At 42.6% G+C, this 25,717-nt stretch overlaps 1 protein-coding gene across 1 annotated transcript in view; it reads right to left on the minus strand.

Annotated features, from left to right (window-relative positions):
• clybl (citramalyl-CoA lyase) overlaps window positions 1-20,389 on the minus strand; it is a 196,037-nt gene extending 175,648 nt beyond the window's left edge. Inside the window, exon 1 of the mRNA XM_021596826.3 lies at window positions 20,272-20,389. Coding sequence (XP_021452501.2) covers window positions 20,272-20,315 — 44 coding nt within the window. The 5' untranslated portion in view covers window positions 20,316-20,389. The remainder of the gene's footprint in view (window positions 1-20,271) is intronic.
• Window positions 20,390-25,717: the final 5,328 nt, after the last annotated feature.

The following is a 25,717-nucleotide window of genomic DNA, read 5'->3' on the forward strand; positions in this document are numbered from 1 at the left end:
ATGCTGCTGATATTCATTAGTAGCCTACCAAAACTGCCTGGTACTCAACATGCAAATGCAAATGGTATCGAAAATCTAATCAAACATCATGAGCCATGTTCAATTGTATTCTTCATACTATAAAATAATACCACAGAGTTCTAACCAAATCTTGTCTGCTAAATGAACTAGTGTAGCCCACAGCCATATGGCATAGCCAGATCAGGGCCTATTATAACTCAGACTACATTTTCTTCATATCATGTTTCTTTAGACCTGCGTAAAATAAATAATGGATTTATTGTGATGGTATAGGCTATATTATATGGATTTATTAGGCTTTTTAAAATGTAGACGTTCCAAAGGTTTGCATCAGTGGCTTGTAGGCTATGTGCGGGAGCCTGGAGATGTTAAATATGTTTATGTTAATTAACGGCCAATAACCATGAGACCGGCAGTTATTTGCTTGACAAAATTTCATGACCGGCACGGCCCTAACCAACACCCATCTATTTTTGTGACTACCTGGATCTACCATTTGGTTTTTAAGTATTGAAACCAAACAATATAATTTGGTTGAAAAGTATATTAATAAATATGAAAAGGTGACTGTAAGAACAGATCATCATTTCAAATAGGCTAATAGGTATTAAAACAGCATATAAACACTCTAAATAGGTCAGGAGCCAGAGAGGTAGCCTAAGAACTAATGAACATGAATTATTTAAGCTATATTATTTAAATTGCTTTAAGGCTATAGCCTTCAAAAAAATAAATTGTGAAGCGAGTGCGACACACTAGGCTGGCAGGGACATTAAGAACAGCATTTAAACATGTGACTTACTTAGAATTAAATACAAATTAAACGAAAATTGCCGTATTAGGCTCAGTGCCTTTGAATTCATTTTTATAAACAAGTTGGGCCAAAATCTTTGGCTTCAGGCTCATGCGATAGCGCCTGGAGAGCAGACCAGCAGTGGAGAATACCCTCTCCGTGCTTGCCACTGGGGATGCTAAACACGCATCGGGCCACTCTTGCCAGGCTGCATCCGGGCAGGGATGCAGTTGTTTTCATGTTTTTCTATAGGGTTATTTAGACTAAAAACCTTTAGGCCCACCTATCAAAATGGAAGAGGCAATATCCCAGGCCTAGCCAAAGTCAATGATGGCCTATTGTATAGATTAAAAAAATACATTAAATGGAGATCTTGTGCACATAGTAAGTACACAATCATGCTTTTGGGACAAGTGTCTTCTCAGATTCCACAATGATTCTTTGGTTGTGTACACTACATCACCTCACTCTTGCTCCTCCTCATCTTCGTAAGTCACCATGATTTTGCAGCTGTGTTTTATCAGTTCCTTTATGAAAATATTTAGCGAACTCCATGACTAGCTAAAGTAAGGGGCCATAGCAGCACTAAAGTAGACTACAAATGCACGTTGGGCCGGGCATGCCCTGAGCTCTGGAAGTGAGCACTACTGGAGCGAAATTGGAGCGGGCGAGAAGGCCGACGCTCCACCCTTTGGGAAACTTGCGCCGCGATCCAGGCAAATTGGCCAAACTCCATTCCAGCTCTGCTCACATACTCTGCAACCAGGCACCTACATTAAACAGGCATTGATTGCCAATGCGTTTCCAAGTGTAACACCCTACAAAAAAGCATCCTGTAGACACAGAAATCACTGAGCCAAAGACATGATTCCTGTTTACAGAGTCAGCAAAGACTGCTTGAAGAAGATGATAAACAAGCTGGACAGGAGATTCAAGATTCTGTCTCGTACATAGTTCTCCCAAGTCACCATCCCAACACTGTATAACAAAATGAAGGTACAAACATGTTGCGTTAAATAACTGGACCAGACTTCAATGTTTTGGACACAGGCTGCACCTTACAATCGCTAGACTACATTTTACATGTTAAGGCACTGACTTATAATAATGATTGAGCCTACTTATACATGATTACACAATCATAAACATCCTATTCTATCTGCAGTCTATGGCTGCCTGAATAAATAACTAACTTATGCTATTTAAGAACTCATAATGGTGATATAGGAACTTATAATCTTATTCATTAATGAATAAGCGCTGCGCTCATAGCACACTATATTTTGATGATCATGTTAACAATGTATGTGTGTTTATATGTAGGTGTGTAATAATCCTATATATTACCAATGTTGGAAAAGAGTTGTTTCATTTGATTTTTAATTCAGTTAGCAGTATGTATTCATATTATCATTTAAAAATAGATGTTCTCTACCCTGACACTTGTTTTAACCATGTCTGATTGAATTGCCAGGTTTTCACACAAGTGTTTGAAAATCACAATTCAAAAATTTGCAATTTGATATTTTGTCCAAATAGCGCTGCCGTAAATTCTGCTCGTTTTGCCATGGGGCAGAGAAATGTTTGCAGTTCTGAATATGATATCTGAATGAGAGTGACTAACAAAATCAATGCCCCCCCCCCCGGTCAATTATTTGACCATGATTACTACAAATTTACCAAACAAAAAATGTTAGCTAACATCTGCTAATTGAGTGACTCAGTAACTGACATGAGAGGAAAAAAAGGCCTAGGGCAAATGCTATTCTCCAACCAAACAATGTACTCAAAAGGTACATTTAGCAAAAAGTACACATAATGCAATTTTAGTTAAGATAGCAAACATGCTCCATGTTAAAAACCCTGCTATAGGCCTATACTCTTGGCTAATCCAAAAAGGTTTATTGTTTTACAGGAGATTTCATCACACCACTTCCACTGGCTCACCACATGTAATTTTAAGTCAAACACACAAATCTCCCACTTTCTTGTTATCATTAAAAACACTGTGCATATTTGGCAACATTGATCATTCCATCCTACTACCACGCTCAATCTCTAAACCACACAAACGGCCCTGTTAGGCCCCACCACCCCCCAACGTTCTTCTCCAGAACAAGATTATTTTGTTGCATTGTTCCACATTCCACTGCGGCCCTGTTTGTACAGATGCGATCCCATATGCTTGGGCTCTGAAGACGCAAGGAAGCCCCTGCTCGTCGGCTAAGAATGTTGCCGTGGATCAAAGGCCCTTGTTCCCAGAGCCCAGGCACTTATTTTGGGGAGCTGGTTGTTTTTTTGTATCTGTGGGGACCCAGGGTAACAGATCCATCAGCTACAGATCCATCAGCTAGCTGTATGGGATCCTCCACAGTGTGTGTGCCTTGGGACAAGTGCAGGCCTCTCTCTCTGCTCGGTCCCCCTCTTGCCATCCCATCCACAGCACAATTTACTCCACTTATCACTCAAGCCCTGTTCTACGAGAGCCTTGTTATCCACTGCAACATATGTTAACTTAATGCTCTGTAACGCATTTCAAAAGGCCAACTTAAGTTGGGTCAACAACAGGTTATAGAGCAATTTATCGATGTACTGGCTTGAAAAGAGGTAAGAGGAAGAAAAAGTATTTCTGAGCACATGTGCACACACACAGATGTTGCCGTTTCACTCCATGTTTTCAGGGCACTACTGTTAAATCCGAAAAGACAAAATAAATGATTTCCCGCTTGAGTTATGCTTCAACGTCTAATGTATTTTTACAAGGGGGGAAAACAAGGGCGATCGGCTTTTAAAAATGGTTCTTTGGTCTCACCAGGCCCCGGGTAGGCATTAAAAGCAGTAGGCTAAACAGATGAAATAGGGTTAAAAACATTTGGATACAGTCAGAATTAGGGCCAAGCATTTGTGACTTAAGTTTTTCTTGGCCTCCTGCTTTCCAAACCTGGGTCGGGTTCAGTAGGCACAAAACAGAAGAAACGTCTCAAACAGGGAGCTTGTCCAATAAGGAACACTTGTTTTCCTTTTCCATTGCAAACTGTTTGTAAACGTTTTGTTGAGGCGTGCCCTAAAGAACCTGACCACGGCTATTCCAATCATGGTTCCAGAGGGACTCAGGTTGTTAGTGTTTTCTTGCCTGATTGGATTACGGCCACAATTTACCTCTGCCTGGCTGGAAACCAGCACCAATCAATGAGAAAATTAGGTGTCACTCGGCACTCATTTGTTTTTCTATGGGATGCAGAGGCTGGCCCTATGCTGCCAGCCACCACATGAATGGGATGATTTACTTAAAACATTGTGAAAGACACCTTCACCTTTGTAGTTAAAGAAATGCAAGAAGACATATTCTCCATGCAATTTGGGATATTTAGTTCAGAAAATGTCAATACTAGTACAGTGCATTTGTTAAGTATTCAGTATCCACAATTTGTTACGTTACAGCCTTATTCTAAAATACATGTTTTTCCTCATCAATCTTCTTCACACAATAGCCTAAATGACAAATCTAACTTTTTTTTTTACACACATTTATGCAAAATTTAAAACAGAAATACCTTATTTTCATAAGTATTCCGACCCTTTGCTATGAGACTCGAAATTGAGCTCAGGTGCATCCTGTTTCCATTGATAATCCTTGAGATGTTACTACAACTTGATTGGAGTACACCTGTAGTAAATTAAATTGATTGGACATGTTTCGTAAAGGCACATACCGGTCTATATAAGGTCCCACAGTTGACAGTGCATGTCAGAGAAAAAAAAAACATGAGGTCCAAGGAATTGTCCATAGAGCTCAGAGACAGAATTATGAGGAACAGATCTTGAGAAGGGTAACAAAAAACATCTGCAGCATTGAAGGTCCCAAAGAACAGTGGCCTCCATCATTCTTAAATAGAAGATGTTTGTTTCCTCCTAGAGCTGGCCGCCCGGCCAAACTGAGCAATCTGGGGAGAAGGGCCTTGGTCAGGGATGTGACCAAGAACCCGATGGTCACTCTGACAGAGCTCCAGAATTCTTCTGTGGAGATGGGAGAAACTTCTAGAAGGACAATCATCTCTGCAGCGCGCCAACAATCAGGCCAATATGGTAGAGTGACCAGACGGAAGCCACTCAGTAAAAGGCACATGACAGCCTGCTTGGAGTTTGCCAAAAGGCACCTAAAGGACTGAAAGATTATGAGAAACAAGATTCTCTGGTCCAATGAAACCAAGATTAAACACTTTGGCTTGAATGCCAAGCGTCACGTCTGGAGGAAGCCAGGCACCGCTCATCATCTGGCCAATACCATCCCTACTGTGAAGCATGCTGGTGGCAGCATCATGCTGTAGGGATGTTTTTCAGCGGCAGGAACTTGGAGACAAACTTGTCAGGATCAAGGGAAAGATGAACGGATCCAAGTACAGAGAGATCCTTGATGAAAACCCGCTCCAGAGCGCTCAGTACCTCAGACTGGGGCAAAGGTTCACCTTCCAACAGGACCCTGAGCACACAGCCAAGACAGGGACAAGTTTCTGAATGTCCTTGAGTGGCACAACCAGAGCCTGGACTTGAACCCAATCGAACATCTCTGGGGAGACCTGAAAATAGCTGTGCAGTGACGCTCCCCATCCAACCTGACGGAGCTTGAGAGGATCTGCAGAGAAGAATTGGAGAAACTCCCCAAATACAGGCGTGCCAAGCTTGTAACATCATACCTAAGAAGTCTTGAGGCTGTAACCACTGCCAAAAGGTGCTTCAACAAAGTACTGAGTAAAGGGTCTGAATACTTATGTAAATGTGATATCAGTTCTTCTTATGTATAGTGGTGCACAATTGTGTAATGATTTGAAAACCAATAGAAGAATCTTAAAATTAATTCTAAAAACTTGCAGGCAGCCAGTGCAAAGACTTTAAAACCAGTGTAGTGTGGATGAGTCTCTCTGTATCGTCCTGAGAAGAAACCGCCACACCGTGGCAATGTTCCTCAGGTGATAAAAAGCTATTTTGAGTTCAGAATCTAAAATACCACAGATTTTTTACCTGGTGTTTTATCTTCATTGCCTGGGAATTAAAATGTACGGCCAGATTCTCTCTCTGTACTTTGACTCCAATAATAGGTACCTCAGTCTTGTCTTGATTCAGCTTGATGAAATAGTGAGCCATCCAAGTATTTAAATCACTAATAAAGTCTAATAATGTATTGGTAGAGCTAAAATTCTATGGCGACACAGAAATGTAAAGTTGTGTATCGTCTGTGTAGCAGTGAAAATCAATGCTGTGCTTTCTGCTAATTCTGCCAAGGGGTAACATATATAAACTGAACAGTACCAGACCCAAAATTGAACCTTATGGAACACCATGTGTATCCATTTTCTCTGAGTTATGTTCACCAAAAAAAACTATTGACCGGTTAAATAGATCCTAAACCAATTTAGAACTGGACCAAATGCCAACCACCTCTCCAGTCTGTCCAGAAGGACATCATGGTCAACAGTGTCAAACAGCACTTAAATCCAAGAGTACAAGGACTGAGAACTGTTTGGCATCTGTGTTGGCTTTAAAATTATTTACCACTTTAACTAAGGCTGTCTCTGTGATGTGGTTGGCACGAAAACCAGATTGGAATATTCCAAAAGTATAGTTGGCTGTTTGAAAACTAATTCATCCAGAATTTTGCTTAAGAATGGAAGGTTGGAGATTGGCTGAAAACAGCTGAGAGCTGAACAATCTAAATCACTTATCTTCAGAAGGGGTTTCAACATAGCAGTTTTTAGTGCAGTGGGGAAGTGCCTGTGAACAGGGAGTGATTAACAATAGCATGCACGTCTTCAGATATGCAATTAAAAACTGTTTTGAAGGTGTTGGGGATAGGATGGAGAAGGCAGGGGATAGGATGGAGAAGGCAGGTAGAAGTTCACTTTCCTGAGCATGTCTGTGTCAACCAGGGAAAATGAATCCAGTGCCATTGTGTGGTAGGCTAGGGCACATATCAAACTTCTTATCAGGTCTTGCTTGACTGATACCCAGCCTAATGTTTGCTATCTTATCTTTGAAATATGCCGCAAACTCATCACATTTAGATGTGGTGGAAAGTTCACATAGGTTTGCCATCAATGGTCAAGAAGAGCCCTCGTAAATTATTCTGATTATTAGTGATCAAATTACAAAAATGAGCTGATCTGACATTTCTTCTATTTGCGTTGTTATATATACACCAAGCTGCTCTCTCAGAATATCATAATGGACCGGAAACTTTGACTATTATCCACTTCCGCTTTGCCTTTCTGCAATTTCTCTTACCTTCACTCATCCGTTTGGATGTGGCCTTTTTCAACCTTACTGGAGCTACAGCATCAATGGTTGGCTTTAATTTGCTATTAAAGTTATCGACAAAATCAACACTGGAGGAAAGCAGAATGGGGGATGGTGTATTGTTAGTACACTCATTAAAATCTGTAGCAACTTCAAGAGGTAAGATAGTGTTTAATTTTATATTTCAATGATTTATTCAGTATAAATGTAATGATGCATTCAGTATTACCCTGTGCTATGGGCAAGAAGTTACTAAAAAATCCACAGTGGTGCTCAGATAAAGCAACATCAACAATAGAGGATGTCAACTTTTCTTTTGATTTGATTGTTTCTTCCAGTGATGCACCCATATGCTATTTTGGCCGATACCGATATCCAATATTTTCCTTGCCAAAAAAAAACAATAGATATTTAAATTTTAGCTGCCTTTTAAGCATTCTAGTATAGTTAAATAGTTAACACGCGGAGGCAGCGGTCTAAGGCACTGCATCTCAGTTCAAGAGGTGTCACTACAGTCTTTGGTTCGAATCCAGGCTGTATCACATCCGGCCATGATTGGGAGTCCCACAGGGTGGCCCAAAACTGGCCCAGCGTCATCCAGGGTAGTCTGTCATTGTAAATAAAAACGTGTTCTTAACCGACTTGCCTAGTTATGAATAGGTCACACAGACAAATAAATATAAGTTTTGGTGGCATTTACGTATGTCCCCATTACCAATAAAACATAATCAAAACCTATTTCTTTCACTTACTTACTGTGCTATTTTGTTGTTCGTTTGTTCAGTCATTTCATTCTCAACCAGTATTTCTATGGAACAATGTTTGGGTCTTTGCGTGTCAAAAAATATACTATTTAAGACTATTTGACGTGTCAAATAACACTATTTGACGTGTCAAATAAGCTTGTTGACAAATCAGGACCTGAATATGACTGCACGTCACATAATTTAATGCGTTCATAAATGTTATATTTAGTTATTACACATTGATTACACTATTACTTGTATTTCAAATGTCACAATGATTCATCGATACGTCTAATATGATGCTGGTAAAGTTGTCTCGTGCACCTACAGTGCTTGTCATAAAAAAAGATAGATAGCTCATGGATGCAAACGATGTTCTTTGCATCACTGTCAATTACATACTTTTATTTTGGAGGCAAATCCCACTATTGTGCCTTATCCTTATTGTGGCTAGCGTCACAACACATAACCCGGTCAGGTCGAGCTTCACTAGCCAGATGAAGCTACCTGGCTGCTTATAACGTTAGCTTTGGGCAACAGGGTTAAGTAGCTGGCTAGCTATTTATTTTCATGAACGGAGGTTCAATTTCAATAGGCAAACAACAAGTGGCAACCAAGCTAATACTTACTCGAATCAAATTGTATTAGTCACATGCGCCGAATACAACAGGTAGACCTTACAGTGAAATGCTTACTTACGAGCCCCTAACTGACAGTGCAGTTTCAAAAACTATGGATAAGAATAAGAGATAAAAGTAACAAGTAATTAGGAGCAGTTAAAAATAATATATACGGGGGTGCTGGTACAGAGTCAATGTGCAGGGGCACCGATTGGTTGAGGTAGTATGTACATGTAGGTCGAGTTAATTGGCGTGACAATGCATGGATGACAACAGAAAGTGGCAGTAGTGTGGAAAGGGGTGCAATGTGAATAGTTTGGGTAGCCATTTGACGAGGTGTTCAGGAGTCTTATGGCTTGGGGGTAGAAGGCCTTAGGGCCTTCCTCTGACACTGCCTGGTATAGAGGTCCTGGATGGCAGGAAGCTTGGCCCCAGTGATGTACTGGGCCGTAAGCACTACCCTCTGTAGTACCTTGCGGTCGGAGGCCGAGCAGTTGCCATACCAGGCAGTGATGCAACCTGTCAGGATGCTCTCAATGGTGTAGCTGTAGAACATTTTGGGGATCTGAGGACCCATGCCAAATCTTTTCAGTCTCCTGAAAGGGAATAGGTTTTGTCGTGCCCGCTTCACGACTGTCATGGTGTACTTGGACCATGTTAATTTGTTGGTGATGTGGACACCAAGGAACTTGAAGCTCTCAACCTGCTTCACTGCAGCCCCGATGATGAGAATGGGGGCGTGCTCGGTCCTCTTCTTCCTGTAGTCCACAATCATCTCCTTTGTCTTGGACACGTTGAGGGAAAGGTCGTTGTCCTGGCACCACACGGCCAGGTCGTTGTTGTCGGTGATCAGGCTGTGATCGTTGTTGTGTCATTGGCAAATGTAATGATGGTGTTGGAGTAGTGCAGTCATGAGTGAACAGGGACTACAGGAGGGGGCTGAGAACGCACCCCTGAGGGGCCCCTGTCTTGAGGATCAGTGTGGCGGATGTGTTGTTACCTACCCTTATCACCTGGGGTGGCCCATCAGAAAGTCCAGGATACAGTTGCAGAGGGAGGTGTTTAGTCCCAGGGTCCTTCTCTTAGTGATGAGCTTTGTTGGCACTACAGTGTTGAACGCTGAGCTATAGTCAATGAATAGCATTCTCATATAAGTGTTTCTTTTGTCCAGGTGGGAAAGGGCAGTGTGGAGTGCAATAGAGACTGCATCATCTGTGTATCTGTTGGGGCAGTATGCAAATTGGAGTGGGTCTAGGGTTTCTGGGATGATGGTGTTGATGTTAGACATGACCAGCCTTTCAAAGTACTTTATGGCTACAGACGTGAGTTCTACGGGTCGGTAGTCATTTAGGCAGGTTACCTTAGTGTTCTTGGGCACAGGCACTATGGTGGTCTGTTTAAAACATGTTGGTATTACAGACTCGGACAGGGAGAGGTTGAAAATGTCAGTGAAGACACTTGCTAGTTGGTCAGTGCATGCTCGCAGTATATGTCCTGGTAATCCGTCTGGCCCTGCGGCCTTGTGAATGTTGACCTGCCTAAAGGTCTTACCCACATCGGCTGCGGAGAGCATGATCACGCATTCTTCCAGTACAGCTGGTGCTCTCATGCATGTTTCAGTGTTATTTGCCTTGAAGTGAGCATAGAAGTAGTTTAGGTCGTCTGGTATGCTCGTGTCACTGGGCAGCTCTCGGCTGTGCTTCCCTTTGTAGTCTGTAATGGTTTGCAGGCCCTTCGTCAGAGTTGGTGTAGTACGACTGTAGTCGGCATCAGAGTCGGTGTAGGATTCCTAAATCATTGCTAAGAATAATGAAAATGACTGCAGTTTCTACTGGTCATTGTTTTCAGGCTGGTTGTATTGGTGCAAGCTAGGTACCAAGTTAAAGCTAGCTACCCCAGAAGTTTCGGTTGAACAACTTATGCTTTGTTACCAATGCAGTATTTTAAACACATCGCTCGTGGCCGGTGTTTTCAGACTTTTTTGTACAGCTTGCTACTGTATCTTCTTTGATACACAAAGACCCAAACAGCGTTCCATAGTTGGGCATGTTATGAAGCTAATAGCAGTGAAGCTATTACTGTGTAACTCAGGTAGGGCAACATCCGGAAAATAGTGCACTTGGTAGTGTGTACCAGTACTCAGCCAGTCGGCGACAGCCAACATCAACCACGACAGAGAACGGTTGATTGTCAAGGGCAACAAATTCCATTATCTTGGCTTTAAATGGATTTCACCTTTGAATTGATCCACACAGCAGACACTGTGGGCTAGGTTAGGAATTCTGTGTTGCACGAGTAGCGCAAACATTTTGCGTGGCATCATTACGTCATAGATGTGCACGTCAGCTTTGACATCGGTTTTGCACATTGGCGTTAAACTAGACATCGGGCCGATGCCAGCATTTTTAGCTAATATCGTCCGATTCCAATATGTTCACCGCTATATCACGCATCCCTAGTTTCTTATTTGTAACGTAATTTTTTTTGCTATAAATAGGTTAACGGATTAGATTTGTCATGTAATCCACCCAACCCTGCTTTATTAATCCTGTCAACATTGTAGAAACTGCACTGACATTTTTTACTTCACACGTAAAGTGTTGGTCCCCTGTTTCATCAGCTGAAATAAAAGATCCCAGAGATTTTCCATAAGCACAAAAAGCGTATTACTCTCAAATGTTGTGCACAAATGTGTTTACATCCCTGTTAGCGAGCATTTAGTCACTCTAAAATGTGCAGTTGACACACAACACCATGCCACAGATGGCTTAAGTTAAGGGAGCGTGCAATTGGAATGCTGACTGCAGTAATGTCCACCAGAGCTCTTGCCAGAGAATGGAATGTTCATTTCTCTACCATAAGCCACCTCCAACGTCGTTGAATAGAAATTGTCAGTACGTCCAACCGATCTCAAAGCCACAGACCAATAGTAACCATGCCAGCCCAGGACCTCCAAATTAGAATTCTTCACCTGCAGGATCGTCTGAGACCAGACAAACAAAGAACTTATGCACAAACTTTCAGAAAACGTCTCAAAGCTTGTTGTCCTCACCAGGGTCTTGACCTGACTGCAGTTGGGTGTTGTAACCAACTTCAGTGGGCAAATGCTCACCTTCAACGGCCACTGGAGAAGTGTGCTCTTCACAGATGAAGCACATGTTCAACTGTACGGGGCAGATGGCAGACAGTGTGTATGGCATTGTGTGGGCAAACGGTTTGCTGATGTCAACGTTGTAAACAGAGTGCCCCGTGGTGGCGGTGGGATTATGATATGGGCAGGCATAAGCTAAGGACCACGAACACAATTGCATTTTATCAATTTCAATTTGAATGCACAGAGATACAGTGACGAGATCCTGAGGCCCGTTGTTGTGCCATTCATCCGCTGCCATTACCTCATGTTTCAGCATGATAATGCATGTCCCCATGTCGCAAGGATCTGTACACAATTTCTTGAAGCTGAAAATGTCCCAGTTCTTCCCTAGCCTGCATAATCACCAGGCATGTTATGCTCTGGATCAACATGTACGACAGCGTGTTCCAGTTCCAGGCAATATCCAGCAACTTCGCAGTCACTGAAGAGGAGTGGGACAACATTCCTCAGGTCACAATAAACAGCTTGATCAACTCTATGGGAAAGATTTGTTTTGCACTGCATGAGGTAAATGGTAACACCAGATACTGACTGGTTTTCTGATCGACACCCCTACTTTTTTTAAGGCGTCTGTGACCAACTGATGCATACCTGTATTCCCAGTCATGTCAAATCCGGAGAATAGGGTCTGAACTGAACAAAAATGAACTGAACTAAAATGTATTAAAATTGTTTTTCCCCTTATCTACACACAATACCCCATAATGACAAAGCAAAAACAGGGATTTTTTGCTAATTTATTACAAATAAAAAAACGGAAATATCACACAGACCCTTTACTCAGTACTTTGTTGAAGAACCTTTGGCAGCGATTACAGCCACGAGTCTTCTTGGGTATGACGCTACAATCTTGGCACACGTATTTGAGGAGTTTCTCTTATTCCTCTCTGCAGATCCTGTCAAGCTCTGTCAGGTTGTATGAGGTGCGTTGCTGTACACCTATTTTCAGGTCGCTCCAGAGATGTTCGATCGGGTTCAAGTCCGGGCTACTCAAGGACATTCAGAATCTTGTCCCGAAGCCACTCCTTCATTGTCTTGGTTGTGTGCTTAGGGTCATTGTCCTTTTGGAATGTGATGGTGCCAGGTTTCCTCCAGACGTGACACTTGGCATTCAGGCCAAAGAGTTCACTCTGGGTTTCATCGGACCAGAGAATCTTGTTTCTCATGATCTGAGAGTCTTTAGGTGCCTTTTGGCAAACTACAAGGGGGTGTTATGTGCCTCTTACTGAGGAGTGGCTTCCGTCTGGCCACTCTACCATAAAGGCTTGATTGGTGGAATTCTGCAGAGATGATTGTCAGTCTGGAAGTTTCTCCTATCTCCACAGAGGAACTGGAGCTCTGTCAGAGTGACCATTGGCTTCTTGGTCACCTCCCTGACCAAGGCCCTTCTACCCTGATTGCTCAGTTTGGCCAGCTCTAGGAAGAGTCTTGGTGCTTCCACAATTCTTCCATTTAAGAATGATGGAGGCCACTGTGTTTTTGGGGACCTTCAATGCTGCAGACATTTTTTGGTACCCTTCCCCAGATCTGTGCCTTGACACAATCCTCTCTTTTGACCTCATGGCTTGGTTTTTGCTCTTATATAAACAGGTGTGTGCCTTTCCAAATCATGTCCAATCAATTGAATTTACCACAGGAGGACTCCAAACAAGTTGTAGAAACATCGAGGATGATCAATGGAAACAGGATGCACTCAATTTTGAGTCTCATAGCAAAGGGTCTGAATACTTATGTAAATAAGGTATTTCTTTTTTCAAACATTTCAAAAAAACTGTTTTTTGCTTTGTCTTTATGGGGTATTGTGTGTAGATTGCCCTTGGACATTTATTAATTTAATCCATTTTAGAATAAGGCTGTAATGTAACAAAATGTGGAAAGGGGGTCTGAATACTTTCCAAAGAAACTGTAGTAGACCTATAGGCGGGATTAAACGAGTTCCCCAGTCAGCCGTTCTGCGCACACTAAAATAAATCATTATGTTTCAATTTCTATAGCTAGAAATGTTACAAAGACTGTTTATTAATTTAAACGACCAAATGTTAGCCTTTAACCATCGAACAGAAATAGGACCGCACTATGGTAAATTGACTTATTTTATTGCCACATAAACAATTCGGGGATGAGCCCTTGGCAGTCAATGTCACAACGACAACACCACACAGATGGGCATAATTATAAATTCAGTCCGTATTGGCCCAATCAAGAGATCCCAGCAGAGGGAGCTGTGGGGGAAACATGAAAATCAAATAAAGATATATCAACACACAATACATGACATCATTACCTAAAAGCTTATTTATAACCTACTACAAAAAAAACTATTAAAATAACATTCCTCATTAAGGCCTGCTGGGGCAAGAGTGCCCAAGCAGTCTATCCATTATGTCTTTCTTTGTAGAAGTAATTTATCCCTATCACCTCCTCTACATGCCGCCTTCACCAACTCAGTGCCCATATTACGTAAGGAACTTAGTTCATGATTATGGCTATTGAAATGCCTGGCAACAGGTGATTTTTCATCACAGTTGCAAATTACGCTCTTATGCTCACATATCCTAAATTCACGTTTGGTCTTACCCACATAATAAAAGTTACAAAAACACTTAAGGAGATATACATCATATTTTGTGTTACATGTTATTCTACCTCGGACCTTTATCCTCCCACCCAAATGGGAATTATTAGGAGGGTTCCCTCTGATCATGGCATAACAAATCAATAAAAACATGTCATCAATATATCTCATAAACACTTTGATAAACTTAGAATAGGGATTACTATAGTTTACAAAGTCCAACTCAAATTTGCGCGTAAACAAATTAGCATAATTAGGTGTAACTGTCTTCAAACTTAAAATAATTCTTAGTCAATATTTCATTAGTCAAGCTCAGCAGTAAGTCAGTGGGGGGAACCAGTTGTTCTTTGATTCAAATAATGTTTCATTGCATCCTCTTGATGAGGAATATCCATAATGCACAAGTCATTCGAGTCCAGTGAACAGGTCTCTAATTTTTTCAAAAAGTCTAGTCTCCATGAAGTAAGAGGGTGCTGTCCTATTTCTGTTCTTTGGATTACTATATATAAGGATCCAGCACCCAATTTCTGTAGGCTATATATACACAATATTCTGTCCATATGAATGAATGCAGCGCATGTTTCCTGTGACTTGTTCAACTGCATGCAGCTCAGATTATTTTTTATAGACAAAGAACCCACTGGGCACAGACATCGTTTCAACCAGAGGCTGGTGGGAGAAGCTATAGGAATAGAATAAATGGAACTGAGTCAAAAACATTGTTTTCATGTTTTTGGTACCATTCCAGACATTAAAATGAGCCTGTACCCCTATAGCTCCTCCCACCAGCCTCCTTTGATTTCAACATCTAATTTTGATTTACTTTTGGTTGAGTTGTCAACTAATGTGAATTAAACATGAAATCAACAACACATTTCAGCATGTCATTGGATTTAGGTTCAAAGTTGGGTGAAAAAATGACAATTCCTTTACGTTGTTGACTTTCAAATCCAATCAGTTTTCTATGTTGTTTCAACATGTATTTTTTTTATTGCTGGAATAACAAGGACACCATGTTGATTTAACCAGTTTTTGCACAGTGGGAGGAGATAAAGGTGTGAAATAATATTAACATGGCCTACTTAATCCCAATAACGTGAGTCTTCAAGAGTTTCTCAGTGAGCCAGCCATTCCCCCAACCAATCACACGCGGATGGAAGGGTCACCAACAAAGGAGTTTGCTTCTGTTGCAGCCTTAACTATAAAATATAAAGTGTTGGGGTGGTGCTTTGATCGGAAACCTACCTCCCAATTTAGGCAAAATGCCACTTTACAAAACAGTCTGCCATGAATGCCGAGTAGCCACACGGCTTTATGCAGTAAGTCTTAATTTAAAATGTTGTTATGGGGGACATTAAACTTTTTTTTTTATACCCTTGTGCTATAAAAGCCTGGCAGACCCTGAAAGGGGAAACTGCCTATTAAGCTATAAGGTCCAGGCCCCGGCTACCTAATTGACAAGCTCTAGGTGACTTTCATCACTTGTCGATTTCATAGCGGCAGTCAATGTTTCCTCCAGGATGCTGTTGCATCTTTGACATGAGGGTGTTTGTGACAAAGAGCAGTCGGCCCTGGCGCCAAATCCAAGGTCTCTCCATAAAACAAATACACACATCCTACTGTTTGAATAAAAATTGCTTCCAAGTCATTTCAACCAAAAAATCTAATGTGATGATGTTGAATTAACATGGAAAACTGATTGGATTTGCAAAAGGTCACCAATGTGAGGGATATGTTTCATTTTTTCCAACCAACTTTTAACCTAAATCCAATGACATGGTGAATTTTGTAGACTTTTCAATTAATTCATGTTAGTTTACAACTCAACCAAATGTAAATTAAAACTACACGTTCAACGTCTGTGCCCAGTGGGATTCCGCTTCCTTTTCCGGCCGCATCTTTACACTGCTAAAACACAGGCAATCTGCATAGACCAAGGTCGCATCCACTGAGAATGTGTTTTTCATGAAGTTTCGGCTTTATATCTAGTATAAAAATACATCTAAGATAGGATTTTTTCCATTGCTGATTATCTGTGGACACACAACACTTAAAAAAAAAATATCTAAATATATATATATATATATATATATATATATATATATATATATATATATATATATATATATATATATAGTGCCTTGCGAAAGTATTCGGCCCCCTTGAACTTTGCGACCTTTTGCCACATTTCAGGCTTCAAACATAAATATATAAAACTGTATTTTTTTTTGTGAAGAATCAACAACAAGTGGGACAGAATCATGAAGTGGAACGACATTTATTGGATATTTCAAACTTTTTTAACAAATCAAAAACTGAAAAATTGGGCGTGCAAAATTATTCAGCCCCTTTACTTTCAGTGCAGCAAACTCTCTCCAGAAGTTCAGTGAGGTTCTCTGAATGATCCAATGTTGACCTAAATGACTAATGATGATAAATACAATCCACCTGTGTGTAATCAAGTCTCTGTATGAATGCACCTGCACTGTGATAGTCTCAGAGGTCCGTTAAAAGCGCAAAGAGCATCATGAAGAACAAGGAACACACCAGGCAGGTCCGAGATACTGTTGTGAAGAAGTTTAAAGCCGGATTTGGATACAAAAAGATTTCCCAAGCTTTAAACATCCCAAGGAGCACTGTGCAAGCGATAATATTATAATGGAAGGAGTATCAGACCACTGCAAATCTACCAAGACCTGGCCGTCCCTCTAAACTTTCAGCTCATACAAGGAGAAGACTGATCAGAGATGCAGCCAAGAGGCCCATGATCACTCTGGATGAACTGCAGAGAGCTACAGCTGAGGTGGGAGACTCTGTCCATAGGACAACAATCAGTCGTCTATTGCACAAATCTGGCCTTTATGGATGAGTGGCAAGAAGAAAGCCATTTCTTAAAGATATCCATAAAAAGTGTTGTTTAAAGTTTGCCACAAGCCACCTGGGAGACACACCAAACATGTGGAAGAAGGTGCTCTGGTCAGATGAAACCAAAATTGAACTTTTTGGCAACAATGCAAAACGTTATGTTTGGCGTAAAAGCAACACACCATCCCCACTGTCAAACATGGTGGTGGCAGCATCATGGTTTGGGCCTTCTTTTCTTCAGCAGGGACAGGGAAGATGGTTAAAATTGATGGGAAGATGGATGGAGCCAAATACAGGACCATTCTGGAAGAAAACCTGATGGAGTCTGCAAAAGACCTGAGACTGGGACGGAGATTTGTCTTCCAACAAGACAATGATCCAAAACATAAAGCAAAATCTACAATGGAATGGTTCAAAAATAAACATATCCAGGTGTTAGAATGGCCAAGTCAAAGTCCAGACCTGAATCCAATCGAGAATCTGTGGAAAGAACTGAAAACTGCTGTTCACAAATGCTCTCCATCCAACCTCACTGAGCTCGAGCTGTTTTGCAAGGAGGAATGGGAAAAAATGTCAGTCTCTCGATGTGCAAAACTGATAGAGACATACCCCAAGCGACTTACAGCTGTAATCGCAGCAAAAGGTGGCGCTACAAAGTATTAACTTAAGGGGGCTGAATAATTTTGCACGCCCAATTTTTCAGTTTTTGATTTGTTAAAAAAGTTAGAAATATCCAATAAATGTCGTTCCACTTCATGATTGTGTCCCACTTGTTGTTGATTCTTCACAAAAAAATACAGTTTTATATCTTTATGTTTGAAGCCTGAAATGTGGCAAAAGGTCGCAAAGTTCAAGGGGGCCAAATACAAACGCAAGGCACTGTATATATATATATTTTTTTTTTAATACAGACTAAACAACAGGATATTTCTCCTTTAGATTTGATTTGATCTCTTTTAGTCCTCATTTGGACAAATCTTCCAAGAGTCTATAACAAACTTTAAAATACAATTTACAATACAATCACATTTCAAACAGCATGAAAATCACAAATTATTCTGGCCTAGTTGTTTTCTTCTGGTGGCCCTAATTACTGACATTAAGCACATATCCTTAAAACAATACAGGTATAAAACACTATCACTGTACACCTCACACACACTCCAACAGTAGATTGGCGTGACAGTCACCTTTACGCTGCAGATTAGCACTGTTGCACCTCTGGAAATTAATCTGCCTTGAAGTAGAGCCACCTCGCACCATGTTTCCCAATGACCAATACGGATAGATTACTAGAACTACAAACCACACTGCCACCTTTGTAATTGACTTTTAAACAGTTTGAAGTTCCTCTAAGTCCAACCAAAGGATATAAGTGCAGATGTGACTGGTCGAGACTCAACAATTGTGTAGGGCCCTTACAGCCCTCGACTATGACTCAGTTCCATTACACAAAAGAGTCATTGGACAAAGACGTCTTCTGTAGAGTGGAGTATTGTTAAGAGCCCATATGCTCGGTCTGAACATTAACACTTGTGGAATGGTTTTGGAACCATAAGGAACTTCTCTTTCATATCAGTGAGAAATAATTTTCTAAAAACAAAGTTTAAATTGATACACTTTTATAGGGTTAGTGTTCACACACAGGCACATATCCATGTTACAGTGTGTGTTTACAGAAGACAGACTGAAGACAGCTGGTCACTATCTAGCATGCTCCGAAAATCTGTGTGTCATGGAAGAAGGCCGCCAGAAACGTGTTTTCACTGAAAAATACTGTCGGCTGCAACTGTGATAAAGTCGGTTAAAATAGTGTACAGTAAGTGCATATTTTGCATTTGTGAAATTATTTTGATGTGATATGAAAGTAAAGCGCTTTACGTTTTAGTCTGGCTTTCCTGGAAGTCTTGTGATGTTGCACCTCTGGGTTGAGAAACTCTGTGTCCTTAGGGCTCCTGATCTAAGGCCCTGCATCTCCGATCTGGAGGCATCACTACAGACCCTGGTTCGATTCCAGGATGTATTACAACCGGCTGTGACTGGGAGTCCCATAGGGCGGCGCACAATTGACCCTGCGTCATTTGGCCGGGGTAGGCCATCATTGTAAATATGAATTTGTTCTTAACTGTCTTGCATAGTTAAATAAAAATAATTTAAATAAATCTAAAACCGTATCACAATTCAGAATCAAAATCCCGTTTAGATGGAGAAGTTGGCCATTTTGGCTGCCAGAGCCAGTCTAACTCTGAAAATAATATAAGGTCCGTGAACCTTAAGGAGTAACGGTAGACTCCTTAAGAGTACCGGTACATCTTAGTGCAATTATGTAGGATAGGCCTCCTACACAATAAATATACAACTCATTTGAAACCCATGTTGTCCTTCCAATTCATTACATTTACACCCATTATAGTTTTATGCCAATGTTAAGAACTCATATCACCCAAGCATTGTATCAGGTGAAGTATGTGTTTAAGAATGATCTGTTCTGAGAAGCGAAAATATGGTTATGGTTATCCCCGTCTGACACAACACATCCTATAGGATCTGCACCACACTTGTCAAACTCATTCCAGGAGGACCGAAAGTCGGCGCGTTTTCGCTCCTCACTTGTACTTGATGAATTAAGGTCACAAATGAGTAAGGAACTGCCCACACCTGATTGTCGTGGACTTAAATGAAAAACCTGCAGACACTAGGCCCTTCATGGAGTGAGTTTAACACCCCTGGTCAAGTTGTCAATAACCTAGCTTGCAGAGAAACACAGCACATGCGACTCCAAATGCATATAGTTACTGTATCAAACCAGTTCACAATAAAAATAGGTCTGAAGATATAGCGTGAAGTGATCTATTTACATTATTATAAATAATGACAATGCTGTATACATGTGCAAATTGAAACTACTACGTGTGGCACGGACATGAAACATTGTAACAAGACGTAGGTGATTAATCAACTCGAATGGTAATTATAATGAAAGTATAATGTGATTGAACTACTTGTGAATGTCACTTTTGTTGACTAACTCTGCTAGCTGTTAGTAGCTATAACTAGCTAATGCTGGTAAAAGTAAACGAAAGCTGTATTTTTACGACATGCCAGTCGACACAATATCTCCGTTTCGGTTTACTGAAGCCCGTAGTAATTTGCAGTCACACAAAGCCTTGTTCACAACAGCATTGATTGTAGAATTTCTAACTTACTGTGGGACAGCTCGTCTGATAGCTCGAATTATGGACTGCGCCATTTTGTTTCAACGTTTTCTATAAGTACAACGGGATTGGCTACTGGTGTATTTCTCTTGAGCAAACGAAGAGCTCTGATTGGCCTCTGAGCCAGCTAAGAGGCAGATTCCTCGTGTTATATGTCAAATACAGATGGTTAGTTCGTTTTGCATGGTCCGGTGCCACGGGAGGGTGAAGATTTTATTGAAGGACCAATGGAAATACACAAAGTCTGCGTACTCGGATCACCGGGCCATGCAAAACTAACTCCATTTACAGAGGGTTTGATGGAGTAGTAACGCGTACAACTATTTAAGAGATTGTCTCAAATCAGCTAGTAGATATCACCGATGTGAAATGGCTAGCTAGTGAACGGTGGTGCTCGTTAACAGCGTTTCAATCGGTGACGTCACTCACCATGCGACCTTGAACTAGTGGTTCCCCTTGCTGTGCAAGGGCCGTGGCTTTTGTGGAGCGATGGGTAACGATGCTTCGTGGGTGTCAGTTTTCGGTGACATGAGACATGTTTGACAGAAACATTTGTTTGGTGTAAAACAGCTGAGGTGATAGAGCAACTACCATGGAATAAAACACAAAATGTGTATGGGTGGAGAGAGGGTTGGTTTGACAGGTTTACTCGCTTTGGATTGTCAGTACTGCATGTATTCTTGGCAATCTTGCCATGGCTGTGTCAGAGTCGATTGTAAGTTAAACTTGGGTATTCCTTTATGGGCAGTGTCATGCCTAAGACAAATTTTTACTTGCAGTCATTAGCGGCCGTTAGAATCTGTTCCTTTTTCCTTATTTTTTTAGTCGGAATACAATAGGATATAATGAGGGCTACATGAAATATGTCTTGCATGTATTGGACATAAAAAAGGACTGGTCTTGCGATATATTTAGGTTGTTTTCTCTTCATTTTAAAAAAAATGTTCAAATAATGTTTGACATGCTTATAGCCTGGCTAGGACGTTTTAAATATGAGCATGCATTTATAAGATTCTGCTGTTATTATTTCTATTACTGTTACTATTTTTTTTCCTTATTGTTTTCCATGTTATTTGGTTAGTTCTCTTAAGCACCCTCTAGATATTTATGTTATCGTGGGACTGCCCATGTTTCCCTATGGCCAATACCAATTGGCGCCCAGGGGTTTGCCTTAGGGCGAAAGGTGCGTCATGAGTCAGGGTGGTGGTCTGATGGTCTTAGCGACATCAGACCTAGATAGGGGGGGGAAGTTTTAGTGGGTGGAATATTAGGACAATAGGAGGTTCACAAAGTTGCAGCTATAGTATGCTTAACAGTGCAAATTATTTTTGATACTCCCGCCGTTTACCAATGCTTCATTGGTCTGTTTCGCTTGATGGCCCTCCAATCTGCACTTGTTAGATGGCCCTCTGATCTTATTATCTTATTGCCCTTTTTACTATCATCCTGGGCTAAAAGATCGAATCAATCCTACATCAGATGAACTGCAACATGTCGGCTAAAGCTATTTAATTCATGAATGCATTTGAATGTTTTTAATATTGTAACGGTCGTTGTTGGTGGAAGAAGGTGAGGACCAATACGCAGCGTGGTAAGTGTCCATATTTTTAATAAAGAAATTGAACACTGAACAAAAACAACAAAGTGAACGAACGAAACCGAAACAGTTCTGTCTGGTGCAGATACAAACAACAAACAGAAAACAATCACCCACACCACACAGGTGGGAAAAGGCTACCTAAGTATGATTCTCAATCAGAGACAACTAACGACACCTGCCTCTGATTGAGAACCATACCAGGCCAAACACAAAAACACCACATAGAAAAAGGAACATAGACAACCTACCCAACTCACGCCCTGACCATACTAAAACAAAGACATAACCAAAGAATTCCCGAACCTATAGGGGAGGGTCTGGGTGGGTGTCTGTCTGCGGTGGCGGCTCTGGCAAGGGATGTGGACCCCACTCCGCCATAGTCTTTGACCGCCTCTTTACCCGCCTCCGTGGCCTCTTTAGAGCGGCGACCCTCGACGCCGACCTCGGACTGGGGACCCTAGCAAAGGGTCTCGAATGGACGGGAGATTCCGGCAGCACCGGACAGGCGGGAGACTCCGGCAGCTCCGGAGTGAAGGGCGATTCCGGCATCACCGGAGTAATGGACGGGTCTGGCAGCTCCTGACTGACGGGAGAGTCTGGCAGCTCCTGACTGACGGGAGAGTCTGGCAGCTCAGGACAGACGGGAGAGTCTGGCAGCTCAGGACAGACGGGAGAGTCTGGCAGCTCAGGACAGACGGGAGACTCTGGCAGCTCAGGACAGACGGGAGACTCTGGCAGCTCAGGACAGACGGGAGACTCTGGCAGCTCAGGACAGACGGGAGACTCTGGCAGCTCAGGACAGACGGGAGACTCTGGCAGCTCAGGACAGACGGGAGACTCTGGCAGCTCAGGACAGACGGGAGACTCTGGCAGCTCAGGACAGACGGGAGACTCTGGCAGCTCAGGACAGACGGGAGACTCTGGCAGCTCAGGACAGACGGGAGACTCTGGCAGCTCAGGACAGACGGGAGACTCTGGCAGCTCAGGACAGACGGGAGACTCTGGCAGCTCAGGACAGACGGGAGACTCTGGCAGCTCAGGACAGACGGGAGACTCTGGCAGCTCAGGACAGACGGGAGACTCTGGCAGCTCAGGACAGACGGGAGACTCTGGCAGCTCAGGACAGACGGGAGACTCTGGCAGCTCAGGACAGACGGGAGACTCTGGCAGCTCAGGACAGACGGGAGACTCTGGCAGCTCAGGACAGACGGGAGACTCTGGCAGCTCAGGACAGACGGGAGACAGCTGGCAGCTCAGGACAGACGGGAGACTCTGGCAGCTCAGGACAGACGGGAGACTCTGGCAGCTCAGGACAGACGGGAGACTCTGGCAGCTCAGGACAGACGGGAGACTCTGGCAGCTCAGGACAGACGGGAGACTCTGGCAGCTCAGGACAGACGGGAGACTCTGGCAGCGCTGAGAAGGCGGGAGCTCCTGTAGGGAGGAGAAGGAGAGACAGCCTGGTGCAGGGGGCTGCCACCGGAGGCCTGGTGCGTGGAGGAGGCACCGGATATACCGGACCGTGGAGGCGCACTTGAGGTCTCGAGCACCGAGCCTGCACAACCCTACCTGGCTGGATACTCCCCGTAGCCAGGCCAGTGCGGCAAGGTGGAATAGACCGCACTGGGCTGTGCTGGCGAACCAGGGACACCATGCGTAGGGCTGGTGCCATGTACCCCGGCCCGAGGAGACGCACTGGAGACCAGATGCGCTGAGACGGTTTCATGGCACCTGGCTCGATGCCCACTCTAGCCCGGCTGATACGAGGCGAGGCGCTGCGCTGTAACGGACACCGTGCGCCTCAAGGCATAACACGGTGCTTGCCCGGTCCACCTCTCTCCACGGTAAGCACGGGGAGTTGGCTCAGGTCTCCTACCTGACTTAGCCACAAACCCTGTGTGCCTCCCCCCAATACATTTTGGGGCTGCCTCTCATCCCAACCGCGCTGCCGTGCTGCCTCCTCATACCACCGCCGCTCAGCTTTCGCTGCCTCCAGCTCTGCTTTGGGGCGGCGATATTCCCCAGCCTGTGCCCAGGGTCCCTTGCCATCCATAATATTCTCACATGTCCATTCCTCCAGATAGCTCTTCTCCTCCTGGTTACCACGCTGCTTGGTCCTGTTTTGGTGGGTGATTCTGTAACGGTCGTGGAAGAAGGTGAGGACCAATGCGCAGTGTGGTAAGTGTCCATATTTTTATAAAGAAATTGAACACTGAACAAAAACAACAAAGTGAACGAACGAAACCAAAACAGTTCTGTCTGGTGCAGAAACAAACAACAAACAGATAAAAAATTGCCCACACCACACAGGTGGGAAAGGCTACCTAAGTATGATTCTCAATCAGATACAACTAACGACACCTGCCTCTGATTGAGAACCATACCAGGCCAAACACAAAAACACCACATAGAAAAAGGAACATAGACAACCCACCCAACTCACGCCCTGACCATACTAAAACAAAGACATAACAAAAGAACTAAGGTCAGAACGTGACAAAAAATGTGATAGTGAAGTGCAAAATTCCTCAAGAGAATTAACATTACAGTTACACCAACTGGTAGGCTAATCACAAAAATACTGGCAGATCCATAAAATGTCTTTGCACAGTAATAGATCTAATTAAATAAAGCTAAAATTTGAAAAAAATCTTGCAATTTTGTAATCTGTTTTGTTTGATACATAGTTTCAATTTGAAGAACCCCTAAAGGAGAGAGAGAGAGAGAGAGAGAGAGAGAGAGAGAGAGAGAGAGAGAGAGAGAGAGAGAGAGAGAGAGAGAGAGAGAGAGAGAGAGAGAGAGAGAGAGAGAGAGAGAGAGAGAGAGAGAGAGAGAGAGAGAGAGAATTTTGAACACAGTAAAGCGTGTTAATGAGTTCAGAGAGCCAATCTGTTATCCAATGATTAGTTTAATAGCCAGGCTACTGTGTGAATATCCTCCCCTAGCCTCAACTATTTTAGCACAGTTTCACGTTGCTCTGAGACAAGCAAGAATATTTCATAAACACAAATATAAAAAAAAAATGTTTTATTAACTCTGCATTATAATTGTATAAAAGCCCCTTAGATATGAATTTAGAATCCTCTAAATTTAACTAGGCAATTCAGTCTTATTTACAACTATGCCCTACCCCGGCAAAATCCAGATGACCCTGGGCCAATTGTGCACCGCCCTATGGGACTCCCAATCACGGCCAGATGTGATACAGCCTGGATTTGAACCAGGGACTGTAGTGATGCCTCTTGTACTGAGATGCAGTGCGCCACTCAGGAGCCATGACCAATATGTGACCCGATTCAGGAAACTAGGAAACTAGGTATATGTCGGAAGTCACGACTTCACAGGAGAGCTGTTTGAACATAAAACATTTTTTTTTTAGCAAAATGCTTTTTTTTGGGCAGAAATGCCTTCTCGAAAATGTAAACTTTCATTTGAGTTCATATCAAACTTGTATGCCATCTGTAAATACGAATACAATTGTTAAATGATGAGCCTAGTTGGTTTAGCCACGGAAAAGGTGAGCAACCTGACCGCTAGCCATGGCTGGCTGATATAATGAGTGGGCTGGACATGCCAAGAGATGAGTTTGAATTGGTCTGCCATATACAGTAGCACGCATCTGTCTATTGGAGCTGGTCAGTATGTCTAGGTAATCGTGTCAAACGCTGCTTTAAAAAAAATGTATTCCGTAGTAAAACTGCATAAACCTAATGTCAAGTTAAAGTGTACTGTTAGCTAGCTAACGCTAGCTCGCTGGCTCGCACTCTGGCCTGAAAGGCGGTTCCATGATGTTGACACAAACTCTGAGCTCTCTTGAGCGTGGCTACTGACTGGCAC

The sequence above is a fragment of the Oncorhynchus mykiss genome, chromosome 3, assembly GCF_057628025.1.
Source record: "Oncorhynchus mykiss isolate SJ-2025 chromosome 3, ASM5762802v1, whole genome shotgun sequence".
In the NCBI taxonomy this organism is placed as follows: Eukaryota; Metazoa; Chordata; class Actinopteri; order Salmoniformes; family Salmonidae; genus Oncorhynchus; species Oncorhynchus mykiss.